This window comes from Mytilus trossulus, chromosome 9, assembly GCF_036588685.1.
Source record: "Mytilus trossulus isolate FHL-02 chromosome 9, PNRI_Mtr1.1.1.hap1, whole genome shotgun sequence".
NCBI classification, from domain to species: domain Eukaryota; kingdom Metazoa; phylum Mollusca; class Bivalvia; order Mytilida; family Mytilidae; genus Mytilus; species Mytilus trossulus.
In genome coordinates, this window is record NC_086381.1 from 78,288,397 (window position 1) to 78,308,966 (window position 20,570).

A 20,570-nucleotide genomic window follows, 5' to 3' on the forward strand; every position below is an offset into this window, starting at 1 on the left:
TTTTCATGTTGATGAAATTGAGAATGGAAATAGAAAATGTGCCAAAGAGACAACAACCCGGTCAAAGGACAGAAAAAAAAGCCGAAGGCCATGCACCAATGAGTCACCAGCACCGCGATAAGACTTAAAAGTTTGTTTACCGATTTTCTTGGACTCACGGTAAAGTTGCAAAAAGAAAGGCTAAAAATATCAAATGAACATTCAAACTATTAATTTGAAAATAAACAGACAACGCCATGGCAACAGTATAGGTTATTTTTGGCAAATTAATTTGGCCTTTCGTTTTTGCATTTCTGTTGTTTTACATACATTGTAATATGTGATTTCGGAGCCTTTTATAGCTGACTATGCGGTATGGGCTTGCTCATTGCGGAATGTCGTACGATGACCTATTATGGCTGTTTGTGATGGTCTCATTTGGATGTCTCCTATGGGGAGAAGACTAAGCATTACGCACACCATAAAAAAAAACTGGGAATTATAGCTGGTGCACTAAAAGAGTAAGCAGATCCTGCTCCATATGTGGCCAATTAAAAACCTCACAAGTTTTTTATTATTTTTGTGATTTGACGTATCCTACATACCCCATATGTTTTTGGTAAATATGTTTTCCTTTGTGCTCTTCGAAAAAAAATGACAATTATGTAAATAATCTAATAACATTCTGTTTTATGTTGCAATTATAAAAAGGAACTATGATACATAGTAATCACAAAATACAGAATAAATAAAACACATATTTACAACTCGAGTCAAATATCAACATGTCAGCACTATATAGCAGTCTTGGCAACAATGTCACCACCTTTCACAGGGATGTCAACAGTATTTTTCAATAAACTGGTACCCCTTTTTGTCAAGAAGTAAGGACAGCCATTGTTCATTACAATCGGACTACAGTTTATCTTAAATAACATTGTAATACGAAAACAAAAGGTGTATAAAAGCTACACAATGTCCAGAAACGTACTTGGTATTGACAAATCTATTGTAAGTTAAATAATCTGTACACAAAATGTTTTGATGGATTTCTAATTTCACAACTCTGTAGTTTTTGGATATGTGCCTTTCATTATCTCACTAACACATGGATAACATAGCTACAGGTTTGTCACTGTATACGGTGAACGGTGAAATGCATTCTCTAGCTTTAAAATGCATCCCTTAGGAATTCATCGTGAATGAGACGTAAACAATAAAACAAATGATCTCATTTTCATCATGCAGGATCAGGGGCTGCCCCTCTTGTGGGTAAAGTCAAAGTTGTTTTTCGTAAAGTCGTGGTCGGCACAGTTGTTGATTCAACAGTTGTTGTTAATAATGTTGTACTTTTGATTGGAACAGGTGTTGTTTCTGTTGTCGTACTAGATAATGTGGTTGTTGATGGAGTAGTAGAGGTTGTTGTCGTGTCAACATATGAGGTAGTTGAAGGTGTACTTGGTGCCGTTGTTGCTGTAGATGTTTTACTTGTGGTAGTTGATGGAGTGGTGAATGTAGTTGTCGTTTCAACATATGAGGTAGTTGAAGGTGTGCGTATAGTGGTTGTAGTAGAAGTTGTTGATGGCGTACTTTGTGTTGTCGAAGTGTCAACATATGAGGTAGTTGTAGGTGTGCTCGTAGATGTTAAAGCAGTGGTTGTTTCGGTGGTAACAGTAGACGGAACAGTTTGTGTTGTAGTTGTACTAGCATGTACCGTAGTTGATGATGGGTACGGAGTTGTAACCGAAGTCGTTTTACTAGTTGATGTTGATGGAGTCGTTAGTGTAGTAGTCTCACTAGCGTCTGTCGTAGTTGATGGCGTGTTTCGACTTGTTGTGGCTCGTGTAGTTTCGACAACAGTGGTTGACGGAATAGTGTGTGTCGCCGTTGAGCTTACATATGGCGTTGTTGGTGTTGTTGAGGTAACTGTATATTGCCAAGTAACTGGTATTATAGGTGGCATTGTTCTCCATTCCCACGGTGATGGTGTCGTAGAACGAACGTGTGCGGTAGTTACTTCCTTGTACTTTGTTGTAGTTTCTTGGTTGAACGGTGTTGTTGTTATGGGACGCAACCATACAGTAGGTGGCTCTGTTGTTGGAGGTGTTGTGAATGTGGGAAGCGTTTGAAAATCAATCGGCGGAAGTGTTTTGTCAATCCAATATCTTGTTGTCTGTGGGATGGTAGCTGGTTCTGTTGGTATGGTAACAAAAATTCCATTATTTGACAAGGTACTTTTTTCGGTTGACCTTTTCGTGGAGGTTATAGGGCTCTTTGTTGTAGATTTTGTAATCGATTTAGTTGGTGTGACGATCGGTAATATCGGATTTACGGATGAATAACGTTTCCAGTCACCCGAATCACATCTAAAGAATTCCACCTGAAATATAAAAATCGAAATTAACATTAAGGGGATTTACAAACTTAAAAAAATGAAAATAAGTAACACCTTTCACGTGTTCGAAGCGATTTTCTTGATTGACCTTCAACAGTAACGCTCAAAATGCCGAATATTTGAAATCAGAGGATGTATAAGGACCGAAAACGTTGAAACTCTTTATACCAAAAATGACATAAAAAAATAGCCAAATCCATCTAAGACCAACCATGAATGATATAAACAAAATGTAACCGCCTAATGTATGTCAGTGGTTATCCTTAGGCTTTATGCTATCTTTAAATTTAATGTCTTTTAAACGAATTGTTGTGTTTTACACATCTTTGATAGTACATGTAACTTTATTTGTATCTATAATTCACATTATTTCTTGACTGTTTACCATAAAAGCTTTAAATACAGACAGTGTGTAGTTCTGTGGAGACTGTGGTTATATGCCAAACAGAGGCTGGGTAGGGTTTACACAATAGACAAATGTATAAAAACATGAGTCAAAAAAGAGAAAAAGGGTCACAACAATAATATGACTATGTGCTATAATATAAAGAATGGAATTAATAACGGACAGAAAAATTAAAGGTACTTTAATATAAAGAATATACAAAAGCTAAAACAATGAAGAATTTGAAAATTAAGAACTCTCCCCTTTCAGGACAATTATAACTAGATTTCCGATGTTTTGTTTTATCATTGGGTGAACAAAAAACAATAATTTCAATGATCAGGGTTGTGTCTGTGAATATTTAAATTAAAGGAATCGTGTAATTTATTCATAGACACACTCCTGATCTTTAAAGTATTGCTTTTTGTCAATTATTGTTTTTTTTATTCTAAGCTATATTTTTTTTAATTGTTTGTACATTATAAGCAGAGCCATCAGTTAACTAGAGGCTCTAAAGAGCCTGTGTCGCTCACCTTGGTCTATGTGCATATTAAACAAAGGACACAAATGGATTCATGACAAAATTGTATTTTGGTGATGGTGATGTGTTTGAAGTTCTTACTTTACTGAACGATTTTGCTTCTTACAATTATATCTATCATGAACTTTGCCCATTAGTAACAGAGAACTATATTTGGTAAAAATTTACATAAATTTACCAAATTAATGAAAATTGTTAAAAATTGACTATAAAGGGCAATAACTCCTTAAGGGGTCAATTGACCATTTAGGTCATGTTGACTTATTTGTAAATCTTACTTTGCTGAACATTATTGCTGTTTACAGTTTATCGCTATCTATAATAGTATTCAAGATAACCAAAAACGGTAAAATTTCTTTAAAAATTACCAATTGGAGGGCAGCAACCCAACAACCAGTTGTCCAATTCATCTGAAAAATTCAGGGCAGATAGATATTGACTTGATTAACAATTTAACTTCTTGTCAGATTTGCTCAAGATGCTTTGGTTTCATAGTTATAAGCAAAAAACTGCATTTTACCCCTATGTTCTATTTTTAGCCGTGGCGGCCATCTTGGTTGAATGGCCAGGTCATCGGACACATTTTTCAAACTAGATACCCCAAAGATGATTGTGGCCTAGTAGTTTCAGTGGAGATTTTGTAAAAGATTACTTAGATATATGAAAAATGGTTAAAGATTGACTATAAAGGGCAATAACTCCTAAAGGGGTCAACTGACCATTTTTGTCATGTTGACTTATTTGTAGATCTTACTTTGCTGAACATTATTGCTGTTTACAATTTATCTCTATATATAATAATATTCAAGATAATAACCAAAAACAGCAAAATTTCCTCAAAATTACCAATTCAGGGGCAGCAACCCAACAACCGATTGACCGATTCATCTGAAAATTTCAGGGCAGATAGTTCTTGACCTGATAAACATTTTTATCCCATGTCAGATTTCCTCAAAATGCTTTGGTTTTTGAGTTTTAAGCCAAAAACTGCATTTTACCCCTATGTTCTATTTTTAGCGGTGGTGGCCATCTTGGTTGGTTGACCAGGTCACGCCACACATTTTTTAAACTAGATACCCCAAAGATGATTGTGGCCAAGTTTGGATTAATTTGACCAAGTAGTTTCAGAGGAGAAGATTTTTGTAAAAGATTACTTTAATTTACGAAAAATGGTTAAAAATTGACTATAAAGGGCAATAACTCCTAAACGGGTCAACTGACCATTTTGGTCATGATGACTTATTTGTAGATCTTACTTTGCTGAACATTATTGCTGTTTACAGTTTATCTCTATCTATAATAATATTCAAGATAATAACCAAAAACAGCAAAATTTCTTCAAAATTACCAATTCAGGGGCAGCAACCCAACAACCGATTGACCGATTCATCCGAAAATTTCAGGGCAGATAGATCTTGACCTGATAAACATTTTTATCCCATGTCAGATTTCCTCAAAATGCTTTGGTTTTTGAGTTATAAGCCAAAAACTGCATTTTACCCCTATGTTCTATTTTTAGCCGTGGCGGCCATCTTTGTTGGTTGACCAGGTCACGCTACACATTTTGTAAAACTAGATACCCCAAAGATGATTGTGGCCAAGTTTGGATTAATTTAGCCAAGTAGTTTCAGAGGAGAAGATTTTTGTAAAAGATAACTTTAATTAACGAAAAATGGTTAAAAATTGAATATAAAGGGCAATAACTCCTAAACACTTATTTGTAGATCTTACTTTGTTGAACATTATTGCTGTTTACAGTTTATCTCTAACTATAATAATATTCAAGATAATAACCAAAAACAGTAAAATTTCTTCAAAATTACCAATTCAGGGGCAGCAACCCAACAACCGATTGACCGATTCATCTGAAAATTTCAGGGCAGATAGATCTTGACCTGATAAACATTTTTACCCCATGTCAGATTTGCTCTAAATGCTTTGGTTTTTGAGTTATAAGCCAAAAACTGCATTTTACCCCTATGTTCTATTTTTAGCCGTGGCGGCCATCTTGGTTGGTTGACCGGGTCACGCCACACATTTTTTAAACTAGATACCCCAATGATGATTGTGGCCAAGTTTGGTTTGATTTGGCCCAGTAGTTTCAGAGGAGAAGATTTTTGTAAAAGTTAACGACGACGGACGACGACGACCGACGACGGACGACGACGGACGACGGACGCCAAGTGATGAGAAAAGCTCACTTGGCCCTTCGGGCCAGGTGAGCTAAAAAACGATACGATGTCACATATGTATAAAACAGTCTAACATTCGGTTTCACTCTTGTAGCAAAACGTCTATTACTCCCCTGCACTACAGTCATTAATTCAACTGATTCAGCGGTATACAAAAGAACTGATGTTACATTTATTTCGTCTTTGAACCTTAAAGTCAAGCAGGAAATTTAACAATTGAATTCGAAATTGTATTAAGATAAAGAAAAAATTGACGGAAGAACGTTAGGAGGAAGCCACGAAGTAATTCGTTCGTGTATTTTCCTGCATATTTGTTATGGTGCCATGAATCGCACGTGTTGTCATGAATGCTGAAATATATTTTTCAGCCAATCAAAAGTATGGCTTCTTATGAAACAAACATGTAATCATTGACAAATATTTACCTCGTCTATAAAACCAACAAAGTTACTGAATCCTTCACCGTGACCTATTTGAAGTGCGCATTTTCTCTTCTCAATCTGACCTAAAAATATTAAAATGAAATATTACATACTTTCATTAACAAAAAGACAAGCTCATTCCCTAGCATAAATTTTGTACACCATTCAACTTCAAGCATTTCAATGAAAAAGTTGAGTTTTTTTTCTTGCATCTAAAATGAATGTCACCTTATTTTCTTTTGGCGCGAGTTGAGGCTTATTATGACTTTGAAATGAAGAACAGCATTAGAAACGCTGTTCCTTTGCTTTGTCTTGATGTTTTGCATGTACACATGTACACTGATTTTGCAATATTTCTTTTTTTACTATCTAGTTCATGTGATTTGATTCTGTAAATACATGTAGCATATTGATTGAAATTTATTTTTGTATTTGACTCGTGTACAGAACTTTTCTTGTGTTGATGTAAATCATATGTTTATAAGTTTTTTATTTATAATTATTATATACATTTTGCATTTCCTTGCTTTTTTATTGTATGTTTTGCTTTTTGAAATCGTTGATCCTGTGTCGTGTTTTTGTCTTTGACTGTGATATCCCCGAATAATTATCACCGACATTTAATGATCAGCATGGCGGGTGCAACTAATGGAGCAACATCAATAGTTTGTGTTGGGCCGTATTGAGAAATCTTGATTTAGAGTGTAATGTCTCGCAGTTTTCCTAGTTATTGATTTAAAAAAAAAAATTCTTGTGATAATTTGCACCCCCACCCGTCCTCTCTACTCTGCTTTCCATTCCCATGGTTTGATTTGAGATCTTTACCTGAAGCTTTTACTGAGCTTGCCTCTCCATTAACCCATCCATTCAATTTATTGTCAGTTACGTAGTAAACAACTTCTGTCCATTCGACTGACTACAAATAAAAAAAAAGTTTTATCAGAAATAATGACACGTTAGCGTCAACTCATAAGACTATTCTAATCTTTAAATTTCTACACAAATTTACTGTTACAGTAGATTATTTTATGTTGTGGTTATCAATTTTCGTAAATTAGATTTCGTAGTAATACCATTGGCAATCTCTGTATACAAAACCTATAGGAAATGTGTAATTCGTTGATCAGTTAAATTAATTTTATGATTAACCTGTACCCACGAAATCCACAAAAAAATGTTTTTCAACGAATAATAATGAATCCACAGTAATGAAAACAAATATGTATTGCAATTTTATCCATACATGTACATGTAAGACAATGAAAACAATGACGTACATGTACACGTTTACGAAACATATTTGAATACGTACGGTCGTACTTGCATATAGTGTGTACTTTTATTGACTATGTAATTTTATTCCCTAAGGGTTGATATCATCTATTCATTAAACAATCATTAAAATAAGACAAAAACAATGGAAATATTATATTTATAGATATAAGAAGATGTGGTATGATTGCCAATGATAAACAACTCTCCATTCAAGTCACAATTTATAAAAGTAAATCATTATAAGTCAAAGTACCGTCTTCAACACGGAGCTCGGGCTCACACCGAATAGTAAGCTATAAAGGGCCCCAAAAAATTAATAGTATAAAACCATTCAAACGTAAAGTATATTTACTAAAATGCATATCAAATAGCCATTCAAGTCTTCCTTAATTCATAGTTATTGTGTTAATAATATCATCGCATTTATTTGTGTAATGTTTGCGACTGGATATGAGCAATAAAATGTGCATTAACAATTCCTGTTTTGTACACTTATGATTAACTTATATTACAAATTTATATCTTATCAACAAACATAGACTTTAGAATGATCATTTTCCCTATAAAATATAAACAAAAAGGCCAAAGTAAAAATAAAAAAAAACGGGGGATATGAAAGAAAAACCTGCCAAATTCAACATTAATAAAATTGAGAAAGGAAATGGGGAATGTGTCAAAGACCATAGAGCAGACAACAAGCAATCAAAATAAACGAATTGTTTAACAATTCAAACAGATACCAAAACAAAACAATATCATTTTTCTTTAAATTTTCAATTGATCATAGCTGTTAAGGTCATTGATGACTGACCGCATAACATAATAGATTGTGCTTTATTTGACATTTACACATATAATAACTTGTTTTCTTTAATTGTCATTTTTCACAGTTGGGACGACATGTTAACCATAAATTTTACCATAAATGTCTACCATCTTGACAATAATAACGCGAACATGACATTGTTTTTTCTACATTTTGTTAAAATTTTGATGCCTTGATTTAGATCTTATAAAGTTCCTATAACTGGCTGCTTTTTACCGCGATTTATTTTGTGTACTAAATATCGACGTAGCTAAAATGTGATTGAAGTATAATTTATGAATTAATGATTATTCCTCATTGACTTCTAAAAGGAAGATGCATGTGGTATGATTGCCAATGAGACAACTTCCCACAAAAGACCAAATGATACATAAATAAACAGCTATAATGGGTAATCATTCTGCCTTCAACGATGAGCAAAGCCTATATAGCATAGTTAGCTATAAAAGGATATGTAAACAAGTAAAGTCACGGCCTAATTAAGGTGGCACCTAACACCTGAACTAAAAATGATTTGGATCGTTTAATTTTCTTAAAATTTTGTCAAAGTATTTACTTTGACCCTTTGACAAAAATATAAAAAAAAAATCAAAAAAATTGAAGCAGCCGTTTATTCAGAAAAATTACACTGGTTAGATAGCAGTTTGCCAAACACTTATTTTGATCATTGAGAAGCTTAATAATTTCCCTTAAGAACACAACGTCATTAAAACGTTCTGCTGATTTTATGGAGTTATCTCCCTGTTGTGTTAGGTACCACCTTAATGTGCAAAAATAAATAAAGATAATCAAGTCTGTAACACAGCAACAAACAACACTAAGTTTCAGACTCCCAACTTGGGATAGATTGATACGGGGTTAAACATGTTCATTGCATGTTTACATGTCACAAAGATGTCCAATTTGATATAATCTAGACTAAGTACATGTATTTACCTTCGAGTTCTGTAAATTTGTCATACTTTTATACTGTACAAACAATATTCAGAAATGGTCTTAAAAATGGTATTTATGTATTGTCTAATGTATTCCTTACATAAGAAATTAAAAGATACTTTTTTTAAATTTATTCTCAGGTGATTCAACTTTCTTACATTTCACGGATAAGTATCATTTATATTAGAACGAGGATTGGAAAGGATTTCAAAAATTTTATCGTAAAAATATCCTTGACTAGCGACTAAAAGTCATAGAAACTTGCAGAGACCAAAGAAGCTTCATTGTATCTAAGTGCTTCGTGCATTCCTTGTTTTGGTGATTTAAGGTACCCGTAGTAACTTAAAGAAAGTCATGTATACATATGCCATGAATAAATGTGTTTTGTATCTGAGCAGCAAATTATTGAAGCAGAGTTACAAAAGACTTGCAAAAAATCCTTAACATCAAAATCTATTGTGCAGATCTTATAATAATCCATATTTTAATCTGCATGATTTTGGGGAAAATTTATACACATACATGGAGATTCCTTAACTCCACCTTTTCGTTGTATTGGCAATTTAGGGAAGTGGGAAGTGGGCGTATCCCATTGTGAAATCTTCTTACATTTTTGTATTTTATTCTTGGTTCTCTAACCTTACAAAACAGAACCGTAGACTAACATTGAGTGCACAATAAAATAAATAAATGTGGCATTCCAATTAGGAAAATGTGTCAGTAGAATAGGGTAAATTAATTACTCATTAGCCTACTTACTGACCCTAATCTGCATAATTTTTTTTTTAATTATGAAACGTGTTCCTACAGAAATATCTGACATTTTTAAGTTGCAAATTCTCCCTAGTACCCTAACACACTCAGAATTCATTAATTAGTGTCATCTTCGGAGAAAAATAAAATGACATAAGTTCATGTCCTCCTTTTTGACACCTACTTAAATGGAATTAACCTTGCGTCAGTCAATGTGACGTATTTGAGATGCCCTGTGTTGTGGTTAATAAATTATCATGTACATTGGAATTTACTAATGAATGGTTTATTTGTAAAATTTAAAAACATGATTATTTTTCATTTGGTTTTATCATTGAACATAAAAATGCTCTTAAAATAAAAACAAATATTACTGGGATATGTACAGATTTATAATGCGTCGTGCTCGAGACTCTAATCAAGACATTTTCAAAGTGACTTAAGGTCTTTCATGTTTAAGCTTGAAAATACTAGACAAGCATGGTAACGTGCGGTCAGCAAGGAGGACTTATCAGCGTGAATCCTGAACAGACAGAGAATTCAGAATAAGAACATATGTTATGACTAAACTTGAGTATTAACTTACTGGTTTTCGTATACTCAGTTCCTTATGTCTTTCTTCACCATCTGTCTCAAGACCAAACTCTACATTGTTGTCGTTTATGGTCAATCGAACAGACCCAAGATCACCACAGTCGCCATTGTTGATTATGCTCTGCCTCAAACCACTGCTAGGAAATGCCTTGGTCTCTTTAAATCTAATCCGAAATCCAAAATTATTTCCAAGTTCGGCGTTTGTAAATTGCGGAATAACCAGTCGAGCACTTCCGTTGAAATATGCTACTCCGTCTTTGACTTGAACATTTTCATTGCTGACAAAAACGTCATTTCCGGAACTATCACTGATGTGATTTGTAAACTCCAGAAACATTAGAGACTTGCATTCTGTAAAGATACAAGAAAAACATACATCACAAAGAAATGCAAGTCTGCGGTTATTTCTTAAACGAAGAAAGACGTTGTCCCTCAATAAATTTCAGTGTCCCCAAAAAAACTGTTATACACGCATTATATTTACGTCAAGCAATTATTCTTTGTTCATCTTTTGTATCCGGTAAAAGTTTTGTATTTGCACAATTATTTTGCATGAGCTTTAAAACTAAAATGTACTTTTCTGCTTATCCTTTATGAAACATGTGCCACTGGACTTAAAACAACAACAAACAATAAATCGCTATCAATTTACCTTGTGGGAGATATTTACTGGACGTAGTCAACGAGCAGGAACATTCTGCAGGACTGAACTGTGTTCCAGCGGCACAATGCATCTTGACCCAGCCGTGACCAGGTACCAGTTGTTCAAACATGGCGGGATCACTCGAATGAATACGCTTGTCACACCCTGCAAAACAAATAAACATTGCGTTTGAATAGACTGTTAAAAGTAATCGTTTGATTTCAGATCAACGGCAGCGGTGTATGCAATATTTTCATCACAATAATTGAAACTAGGTTATATCTTGCTGAAAAACCAATCTGATTGTATTTCTGTTCAGGTTCAGTTGAAATCAAATGAGAGCGATAATGTATGTTTACCATACAAATACAGTTTTAAAGTACATATGTATTGTAAAGGTCATGTTTGATTTTATGTACCTGAACATTGTCTTTCACCCTGACATGCGAGGAGCTAAAAACATGTACACATGTACATTCAATTGGTGGTTTACCTGAATATTTTGGAACATTATCCGACTGGCATTCATCATGACAACTGGTATCTGGAACACAGCCGACATTAGGGAGATAAGCTTGACCTTGAGGGCAACACATCGGGACAGAATGACCTTGACATTCCCAATAAGCTTTACAAGATGATTTAGCTGCATAGGTTTCGAACCGGACATTCAAGCATGGATCTGCAAACAGAAAATTTCTAAATATTAAAAATATTCCAATGGAAAATATTTGATATATTAAGATTTGGTTAATGAATACGTGTAGACTTTGTTTTTCTTCTTTGCTAAAAACGCATAATTCAAAGTATTTAAAGTTAAACCCGGATATGCAAGTACGGATCTTCAAACCGGAAAGTTTCTTTTCTTAGTAAACAACATCCTAGTACATGAATTTTTAAAACAATTTGAATAATAGTTTTTTAAATGAAAAAGAAAAAAAATATGATTTATAACTTTCAAACTATTTTAAATCATGTTAATGTTAAAATATGGAATAATTATATAGATGGAGTCAGTGATTAATGTTAGTTTGAACTATTGCATAAACATGTGTCTATCATTGGAGACCTTTAAGTCGTCTCTTGATTGTATGTGACGTTGGGTTATTGCATATGATTACACCCTATTCTCGTTCTTCATATTTCATTTATAAAGTACACCTTTCAATGTGTTACGATACTATTAGTTACATCTCTGACTAATCTTATTTTCGATTGTACCTTTCTGCTGAAGGTAAAAATCTATAAAAAAAACTGTTCTTACACACCAAATTTGTTTTAATAAAATTTTGTCTTTTCATTAAAAAAATAATAAAGTGTTATTTTTAATTTATGCAAATTATTATTTTGATTCCTCGAGGCCCCTTAAATAGAATAAAATAGTATAACTTAAGAAATCTGTAATATTTTTTGGAAAACGGTCTTCAAGATACATACCATTTTTACACATTGCATGTTTTGGTGGTTGACAGGAGAGAATGTCCTGGTTCCAATATTGTCCCCACGGACAGTCTCTGTAGAATGCTGTCACCAAACCTTCTTTATCGAACAAACACTGAGTATATTTATTACAATCTGTCGGGTGGCTGTTGTAACCGGCTCCGTTCTCCATCTTACAACCAGTACATGCGCCTAAAATGGACAAATGGAATACCATGCATTGTATAACACAAATATATAAAGATAAGAAGATGTGGTATAATGCCAATGAGACAGATATATTCTACAAAGATGAAATTATATGGTTAATTGTAAGTAGTTATAGGCAACGGTTCGGTCTTTTGAATGAGAAAAACCAAACCATAAAGGAATCTATAAAAGAATTGTTGAACTTCTATAATTAGTTTATAGAATATAATTATTTTCATTGTCAGAACTCATAAAGAAGGACAATCATTATGCACTTGTTTCCTTTACCCCTGAATTCAATATGCATTATACGTCGGGATGCTTAAGTTAATATTTTACACGAACTGTACGGTTGGACGTAACGGCTGTGTCTTATCCTTCGATACATTGATATATTGTAAAGCATTGTTTCATTTTGCTTACACTGAACTCGCTTGTTCTGATATATTGGCTACTGGACATGATTTAAAATTTCAAATTAGTAAGTAGCTTGTTTTTAGACATTCTTAACGTATATTTTTTGCGTAATGAAAAAATGCTAAATTGTGTATATTTCCTACCTTTTTAGAGCTTAATAACGTATGCATGCAGAGTGCGTCACACACGACATAATGATAAAACCACAAGAAAGAAAAAAAAAGGGAATGCAAAAAAACACAAAATTCATACCTTGAGCAGCAATCCTTTCTAAAGCCACAATGTTCCCATTATTCATGGCTATATTAGCAAGATAATTTTCTTGTACCATATCTGATGAAATAACAGGTAGTTGTACTGGAACCCCAACAGCAGAAGATCTTTTAGTTGGAGTAGATTTTGTCGGAGCTGCCACCAAAGATTCATGACTTTCAATGGGTGATTTGAAAGTAGAATCAAATGAATTCACTGTTAATCCATTTAGAAAAGGCCATTGTGTTGTTGCAGTTACTGAGGGCACGTGAAATATCCTGTTTTCCTCGTGTGTTTTATCTTTAGATTGTTTACTGAATGGAGAATCATTTTGCACTTTTAAAAATATCTCGCCATTTTGTCTTGATCGAACAGAAATTGTATCCTTGGAACTATTTCTACTTATAATGTCTCTATATGCAGGTGTAACAATTTTATAGATTTCAGATAAAGGTCTGAATTCGACAGTTGCAGGCTTGTATTCTTTGGTGATTGTGTATTGTGGGTCAAGCAAACTTGAGCCAGGAGTTGTGGTCACGTGTTTAAATATTTGTTTTAAGTCGTTACGAAATATCTCCTCGGTGTTTTTCATCGGCTGTAAATATTGTACAGTATCTTTATTTTTCTCTTCATCAAAAAAAGTCAAGCCACCGGATTCTAGCGTTTTCCCATTGCTAAGGTTTTTACGGACATCTTGTAGAAGCGAAATCGTTGATGGTTCAGGTGAAATTTTTACAACGGTTATAGTACTAGGCACCGCCGTTGTCGTAGTTATCACCATAGCAACATTTTTTTCAACATTTTTTGTTTTATGTCTTTTTTGATCCAGCTTGGATTCAACAGATGTTTTTCTAGTAGTTGATGATTCTGAAACAGAAGTTTCCGAAATGGTACTTGCATGTGTTCTAGTAGTAACATAAGGTGAAACAGTGTTACTCTTATCTATTGAAGGATAGCTGTCCTGTTCCTTTAAAGCACTTTGATGTGAGTCGAATTGTTCCTTTGAAGCACTTTGATGTGAATTAAATTGTGGAATAGTATCGAACTTATTCACTGGAAGATCAATTATTTCAGCATTCAAATTGTCCTTTGATTTTTCAAAGCTTAAATCTGAATTTTTATGGTAAACGTTTTTATGCGAATCATCGTCATTTGAATAGTTTATATGTTCCACTTCCTGTTGCGTCTGCGTAGAAAGTAATTTCAGAAGCGATGGTGTTGAGACTTCATTTTGCCGCGTTGATGACGAGGCAGATGACGTCCTAAATGTTTGAATCTTCGACTTAGAAATCTGCTGCAGAAGCCAACTTTTTAAGGATTGTCTTGGTTTTAATATATTTGCAACGTTGTGGTTTGGTAAAGTATTTCTTTGAAACCAGTTATTAGTTAGGCCTAAAAAAAGATGTCAAAATATACATAAAGACGTGTTCACTACAATCATGGTGTAAGATACATAAAGATAGAATTACATTTTACTTCAAAATCGCTAGCTAAAACCTTTTGGACCAATCGTATTAACGTATTATTTCAAACTCGCTACCAGAATACAATTGAGAATGGAAATGGGGGAATGTTTCGAAGAGACAACAATCCGACCATAGAGCAAAGACTTTTGGATCAATCATATGCAAATTTCCAAATCTCCAAATATGCAAATGACATAAGAATTATATTTGTTTTCATTTTCTCTATGACTGAACTATTTACCAATGCAAGTTTGAAACATTTCTCAGTTTATATGTTTTCCTTATCATCTTTACGACGGTTTTGCATTTTACCAACTTGAACTATATTTTAAAATCGAAATAACCAAACTTAGTCAATTAACTCGAATCATTTAAGACTGGGTCGATGCCACTCCTGGTGGATATTTATTTCCCCGAGGGTATCACCAGCCCAGTAGTCAGCACTTTTTATGCTGACATGAATTATCATTGATATGCATGGTTACATTTATAAATTGACTGTTTACAAAATTAAGATTTTTTAAATACAAAGGCTTTTCTACCTCAGGCATGATAGATTACATTAGCTGTATTTGGAAAAACCTTTAGAAATGTTGGTCCTCAATGCTCTTCAACTTTGTACTTTATTTGGCCTTTTAAACTTTTTTGGATTCGAGCGTCACTGATGAGTCTTTTGTAGACGAAACGCGCGTCTAACGTTTTTACCAAATGTAGTCCTGGTATCTATGATGAGTTTATTCAAACTAGAATTTCAAGAACTATTTATACGACTGCTAACAAGACATATAATGTATAGCATTATAAATTTATAATACAAGTTATGCTAATATTTTGTTTGTCTATTGTATCCCTATGTATAGATAAAAGGCAAAAGTACGAGTGGTGTTTTACCATATTATGGTTAATTTGACATTAACGATAAATTCATTATAAATATGTCTTTCAATATAAATGATTTCTTAATGATTGGAGCGAGGGACAGTTGAACTAGCAGACCATGGTTGTTGAATTAATATTACGCTCATAAAATATCTTTGACTTTGTGTCCTACATATTTGTGGTCAAAACCTACAAGTACATGGTCTAAACAAAATACCTACAAAGGTTCGACCTACTAGCATAATAATGCAATAACTTTTGTTATATGGAAAATCCCAAATGGCCTTCAACTATGTAACTACCATTTGCTAAGAAGAAATACTGATATTTTGCTACATGACTTGGATCCAAGCAAAAAACTGATAAAAATGTTCCTTTCTTTTTATTTGTTTACAATCTTCATCATGTAATATAAATTGAAAAAAAAATTGCTTTTAGGAATTTTTACCTATGAATATATAGGAAGATACTATAGGATTGTCGATCAGACAAATACCAACTTTAAACGACGAACAAAAGACAAAATGCATATTCATATATAGTTTACATGTACAAAAATAGTTTAAATTATATGGGAAATACTTTTAAAATTTAGTATTTCAACTTAATGTTCTCATTTTTGACATCTTCCATTGGTCTATGTTAAAACATTTCACGATTTACATTAATTCTGGATGAATGCGCCTTTTAACAATTACATATTTTAAAACAAACAAAAAATGTGCCCATTTCACAACACGAAACTCCTGTTATTAATTCTGTACACCTGTCTAGTTTACAGTGATGAAGACAAAGCGTCGATTTCGTGTTGAAATTCGACATTGATATAAATTACTATGAGTTTAAAGGTTTGCTTGCCATTTGAAATTAATGTTTGGTCTGACCTCTGGTCACCAGGCCATATCATGATATGTCAAAAACTAGCATTTCTGTTAACTTCATATTTTATCCAAAATTACAACGAAAAATGATAAAACGAAATTTGTCACTTATGCATCATCAGCATATTTCAAAAGGGAGTAATTACATCTGTCAATCATCTGAAAGGAGTAACCATTAACAACATTCATTTAAAAAAAAATATTGAATGGATGTGATTTTTTTTGCTTTGTAGTAGTTTTCTCCGAACTTAAGGGTATCTTTCAATATTTAAGATGGTTTGATGAGTTTAAAAGGTATTGAACAATGCCAAAACTAAGAGAAAAACGTGTTTATATTAATTATATTAATTATATAGAGCCGAAAGTTCCTTTGCTTTGTTTTATTTTGGCGGAAAGGGGGGGGGGGCGTAAGGGTAAATATTTAACAACTGAGCCAATTTTATATTCCCTTTGCGACTTGAAGAAGACATAGAGCTTGGCATGTACGTGTATTTTATTGTAACAAATTGTCTCACTGACATTAAGCCCACATCTCAATAAATGCATGTCCTACTTTGTTACTTTGTTATATTTTCCTCTCTTATATATGCGTTTTGGTGTTTTGATGTCACAATCTGCCAATGGAACCGATCTTGAATGTTGAAAACATGAATTTTCATGATGGACACTTGCTTAAGTTTAGATAACAACCAACGCGTTATCAAGCTTGGGTAACAACGTCTTTCTTTTAGAAAAATGTTTCATTTCCTGCAGTGCGTATTTTTAACCTTCGAAAATCTTTTAAAAAGTCTCTACTTTACCTTAGCTCACTAAAAACATACAATCGAGTTTATACATTTGTATTTATAATATATGTAGAATTATTATTTGGCATACAAATGGTACGGTACTACAGTTAAAAAGCACAGCTATAAACAAGACGAAGATAACATATATTAATGAGAATAAGAATTAACAAACAGACAAACAGACAAGTAACAAAACATGCATAAGCATTAGCAGGAACGAACTGTCTTAAAAGAAAAAGTAAGAAATAACCTACTCTTCTAAACTGTTTTGATTTACGATGGTGTTCATTAACAAACCGCAAATGTGAAGTTAACGACAGGAAAAACCATTGTAAACAAAACCTTATTACTTTCTTAGAATTGTTACATGCAATTTAAAAAAAAATGTAAAAAGTCAGGGCAATTTCAGTACACTCAGTATCTTGGAGGCACTAGGAATGCTTCCAAAGAGTGTGCCACCTTTAATTCCTAATGAATAAATGAAAAGAACAAACCCCACTCAAACAATTATTTTGGAAGAGGTTCTTGGGTGCGGTTTACGGAATAGAGAAAAACGGCAAAAATGAATATTAAATAATGAAACAATACAAAAAAAAAAAGGAATTGATAATGATGGGTTTCAAGGGTATACAAAATAACTGTAGGAAAAAAGGTTATTATTTGCAATAAAAAATATGTATACTGTAGAGTTACAAATAAAGAAATCATAAAATTACATAATTAAAAATCAAATAATTTCGTAAGAATTTTACAGAATTAGCGTTATTTTAAATGATGAAAAAAAATCTAGAGAATACAGAATACAGAAATTAAGGACTCTCCTCCAGACCATAATGTATAGTCTTACCATGATTGTTTTGATGCCATCGGTGATATCCAAGAGCGAAAAGTAAATCCTCGTCTATCTCGAAAGGAAACAGATTAAAATCCGGAATTCCATAAATCATATTGATGTTTATTATAATTATTGTAAGACTCAGAACTGGATTCATTATTATGTCTACAAATAAATAATAAAAAAAATAATATCAAACATATATTTTGTTTGTTTAAAGTATTTTCTTATGGAATTGATGTGCAGAGAAGAAAAATTACCAAATAGGTTTTTACATAGAGTCAATACATGTTATATGAATATTTTAGAAACAAGCAAAACATGCTGTCCTGAAGTGCGTCGACATGCTTCTAAATTAGGTAAACAGTCGAAAGAATAGAAGAAAAATGTGTTGGTTTTTTTTTTTAAATTACGTTTTATTGTATGGTTCTTTTTTGTTTTATTTTCAATCATATAAAAAGATATTTACAATTAAAGTTATTTTTTTTTCTAAGTACTGTAAACTGTACAATTCAATTTCTGAAATTATCGAATTTTCTTCGTCTTCTTTCCCAGTATATGAAACGGAACGAACTATTATAACGATATTTACTTGTGGATCAGAAAATTAATTTTTATTAAATATGATAATTAGATGCACACTTACCTGTTATGTTTTAAGTTTTTAATTTGTAAACATGCATTTTAATTTATATAAAATGATCTCCGATCCCTTATCCACATGTTTGACGTCTTTTCTGTATTTTACCTACTGTCTAAAAAAGGAATTAATAAATCGCGACATCGTTTACTCTATCACCCTTTTAATAAAACCGCAGGTGTGCTCCAATATACACAGGTAAAAGATGTTAGTTTTACGAGGCAAACCGCATGTTTTTGACAAATCAGCTGATAAAAAAGAAATAAAGTATATATTTGTTCCCTACTTGCATTGTTGTCCTACTTTTATCCAATGATTATGGTCAGTTTTATTTCAATTTTACAGAAAAAAATATCAGACAATTATCCACGGGTTTAGCCTGTTAATTAATGATAACAGTGTAAATATTAAAGAAATGTAATGACGATAATTATAATATTTGGTTATATTTTGATGATGGTATTTTGTAAAGCAAAATAGTTTGAAATTAATGGAGTTCACTGCCCACATGCATACAGATTTTTCCAAACAAACGGTTTTCCTGAATGTTCTACGATGAATTAGTACTACGATTGAATATCTTAACTTAAGTGGTTTTTACATACCTAGGCTTTTCTACCTCAGGAATGGATTACCATAGCTGTATTTGTACTTTTAGGAATTGTGGGTCCTCAATGCTCTTCCACTTCGTATATAATTTGGCAATTGTAACTGTTTCTGATTTAAGTGAGTCCTTTATAGAGGAAATGCCCTTTAATATACATGTAATTACTATCAATTTGCCAAAATTGAAGTGTTTACAATTATTTAGAAAAATAAAAAATTTGACCAAAGAGGGTGAAGTACAAGGACATATATATTAAATTGTAGTAGCTTATGATACTGTAAGATTTAGAAAAGATTGAAATACTTAAAAAAAGACTGCTGTGAAATGATTAAGAAGAAAATTTGTACAACATCTCTTCTTCTTGATTCAGACGAGAAGGGTTATATCAATGTGTAAAGCAGATGTTGCATGCATACATATTCAAATTAGAAAAAAAACATTGTATATGCGATCAATTGATTCTGTAAGATCCTGAAAAATAACTTGACCAAGGGCATGTGAGATCACACCCCATATTTAATGGGGTTCGTGTTGGGCAGTATTTGTTTTTCTTTGGTGTTGTATGCACTGTTATACGCCTGCTTGTCTTTTTCCTATTTGGCTATGACGCTGTAAGTTTATTTTCAATTTATGGGTTTAAGGTGGTACCTAACACTACAAGGAGAAAACTCTGTAATTTCAGCTAAACGTTTTACTAAGGTGTATTGTAAAGGCAATGTAAAGCTTCTCAATGATCAAAGTTAGTGTTTGTCAAACTGTTATATAACCAGTGTAAGTTTTCTGACAAAACGCTTGGTTCAAATCTTTTGATTTCTTTTATATTTTTCTAAAAGGGTCAAAGTAAATACTTTGTCAAAATTTTATGAAAATTAAACGAGCCAAATAATTTTACGGAAAGTGTTGGGTACCACCTTAAATGTGCATTTAGTTTCTTCTCTTTGGCTATGATGACGGATGAAGCGAAAATTATGCCTGCCACAAGAAAAGAATAGAGTATATTAGATAGGGATATACATTATTATTCCATTAAGAGGTTATCTTCTTACAATCTGCTGGATCGATTGATCGATTTTTGGTTACTTAACGTCCAGTGGCAGATAGTTCTTGCATTGTCATTGACGAGTACACATTGCCAATAGAGACAAAATGCAGAATAGTTGGGGAACGTTTGACTGTCCCTGGAAAATGATGGTATATCATGATTGAAGAGGAACACACATTTTTGACGAGCAACA

General features: G+C 32.8%; 1 protein-coding gene across 1 annotated transcript; it reads right to left on the bottom strand.

The window, feature by feature from the left end:
- Positions 1-660: 660 nt before the first annotated feature.
- LOC134683438 (uncharacterized) lies at positions 661-18,869 on the bottom strand. The gene is made up of 10 exons (XM_063542726.1): positions 18,735-18,869; positions 18,101-18,253; positions 13,240-14,631; positions 12,379-12,573; positions 11,435-11,623; positions 10,951-11,106; positions 10,291-10,649; positions 6,740-6,830; positions 5,918-5,997; positions 661-2,359 (listed from the first exon to the last, which is right to left on the bottom strand). The coding sequence occupies exons 2-10, from the start codon at positions 18,243-18,245 to the stop codon at positions 1,220-1,222; spliced, it is 3,747 nt and encodes a 1,248-aa protein (XP_063398796.1). The 5' UTR covers positions 18,246-18,253; positions 18,735-18,869; the 3' UTR covers positions 661-1,219.
- Between the last annotated feature and the right edge of the window lie 1,701 nt (positions 18,870-20,570).

What these genes read in the sequence shown, in the direction of transcription:
- LOC134683438 (XM_063542726.1), bottom strand. Translation starts at nt 18,245, where the DNA reads ATGAATCCAGTTCTGAGTCTTACAATAATTATAATAAACATCAATATG. An exon ending in ATGGCATCAAAACAATCATG is followed by an intron (nt 14,632 to 18,100) that starts GTAAGACTATAC and finishes ATCTTTTTTTAG; the next exon opens with GCCTAACTAATAACTGGTTT. An exon ending in TAATGTTCCAAAATATTCAG is followed by an intron (nt 11,107 to 11,434) that starts GTAAACCACCAA and finishes TTTGTTTTGCAG; the next exon opens with GGTGTGACAAGCGTATTCAT.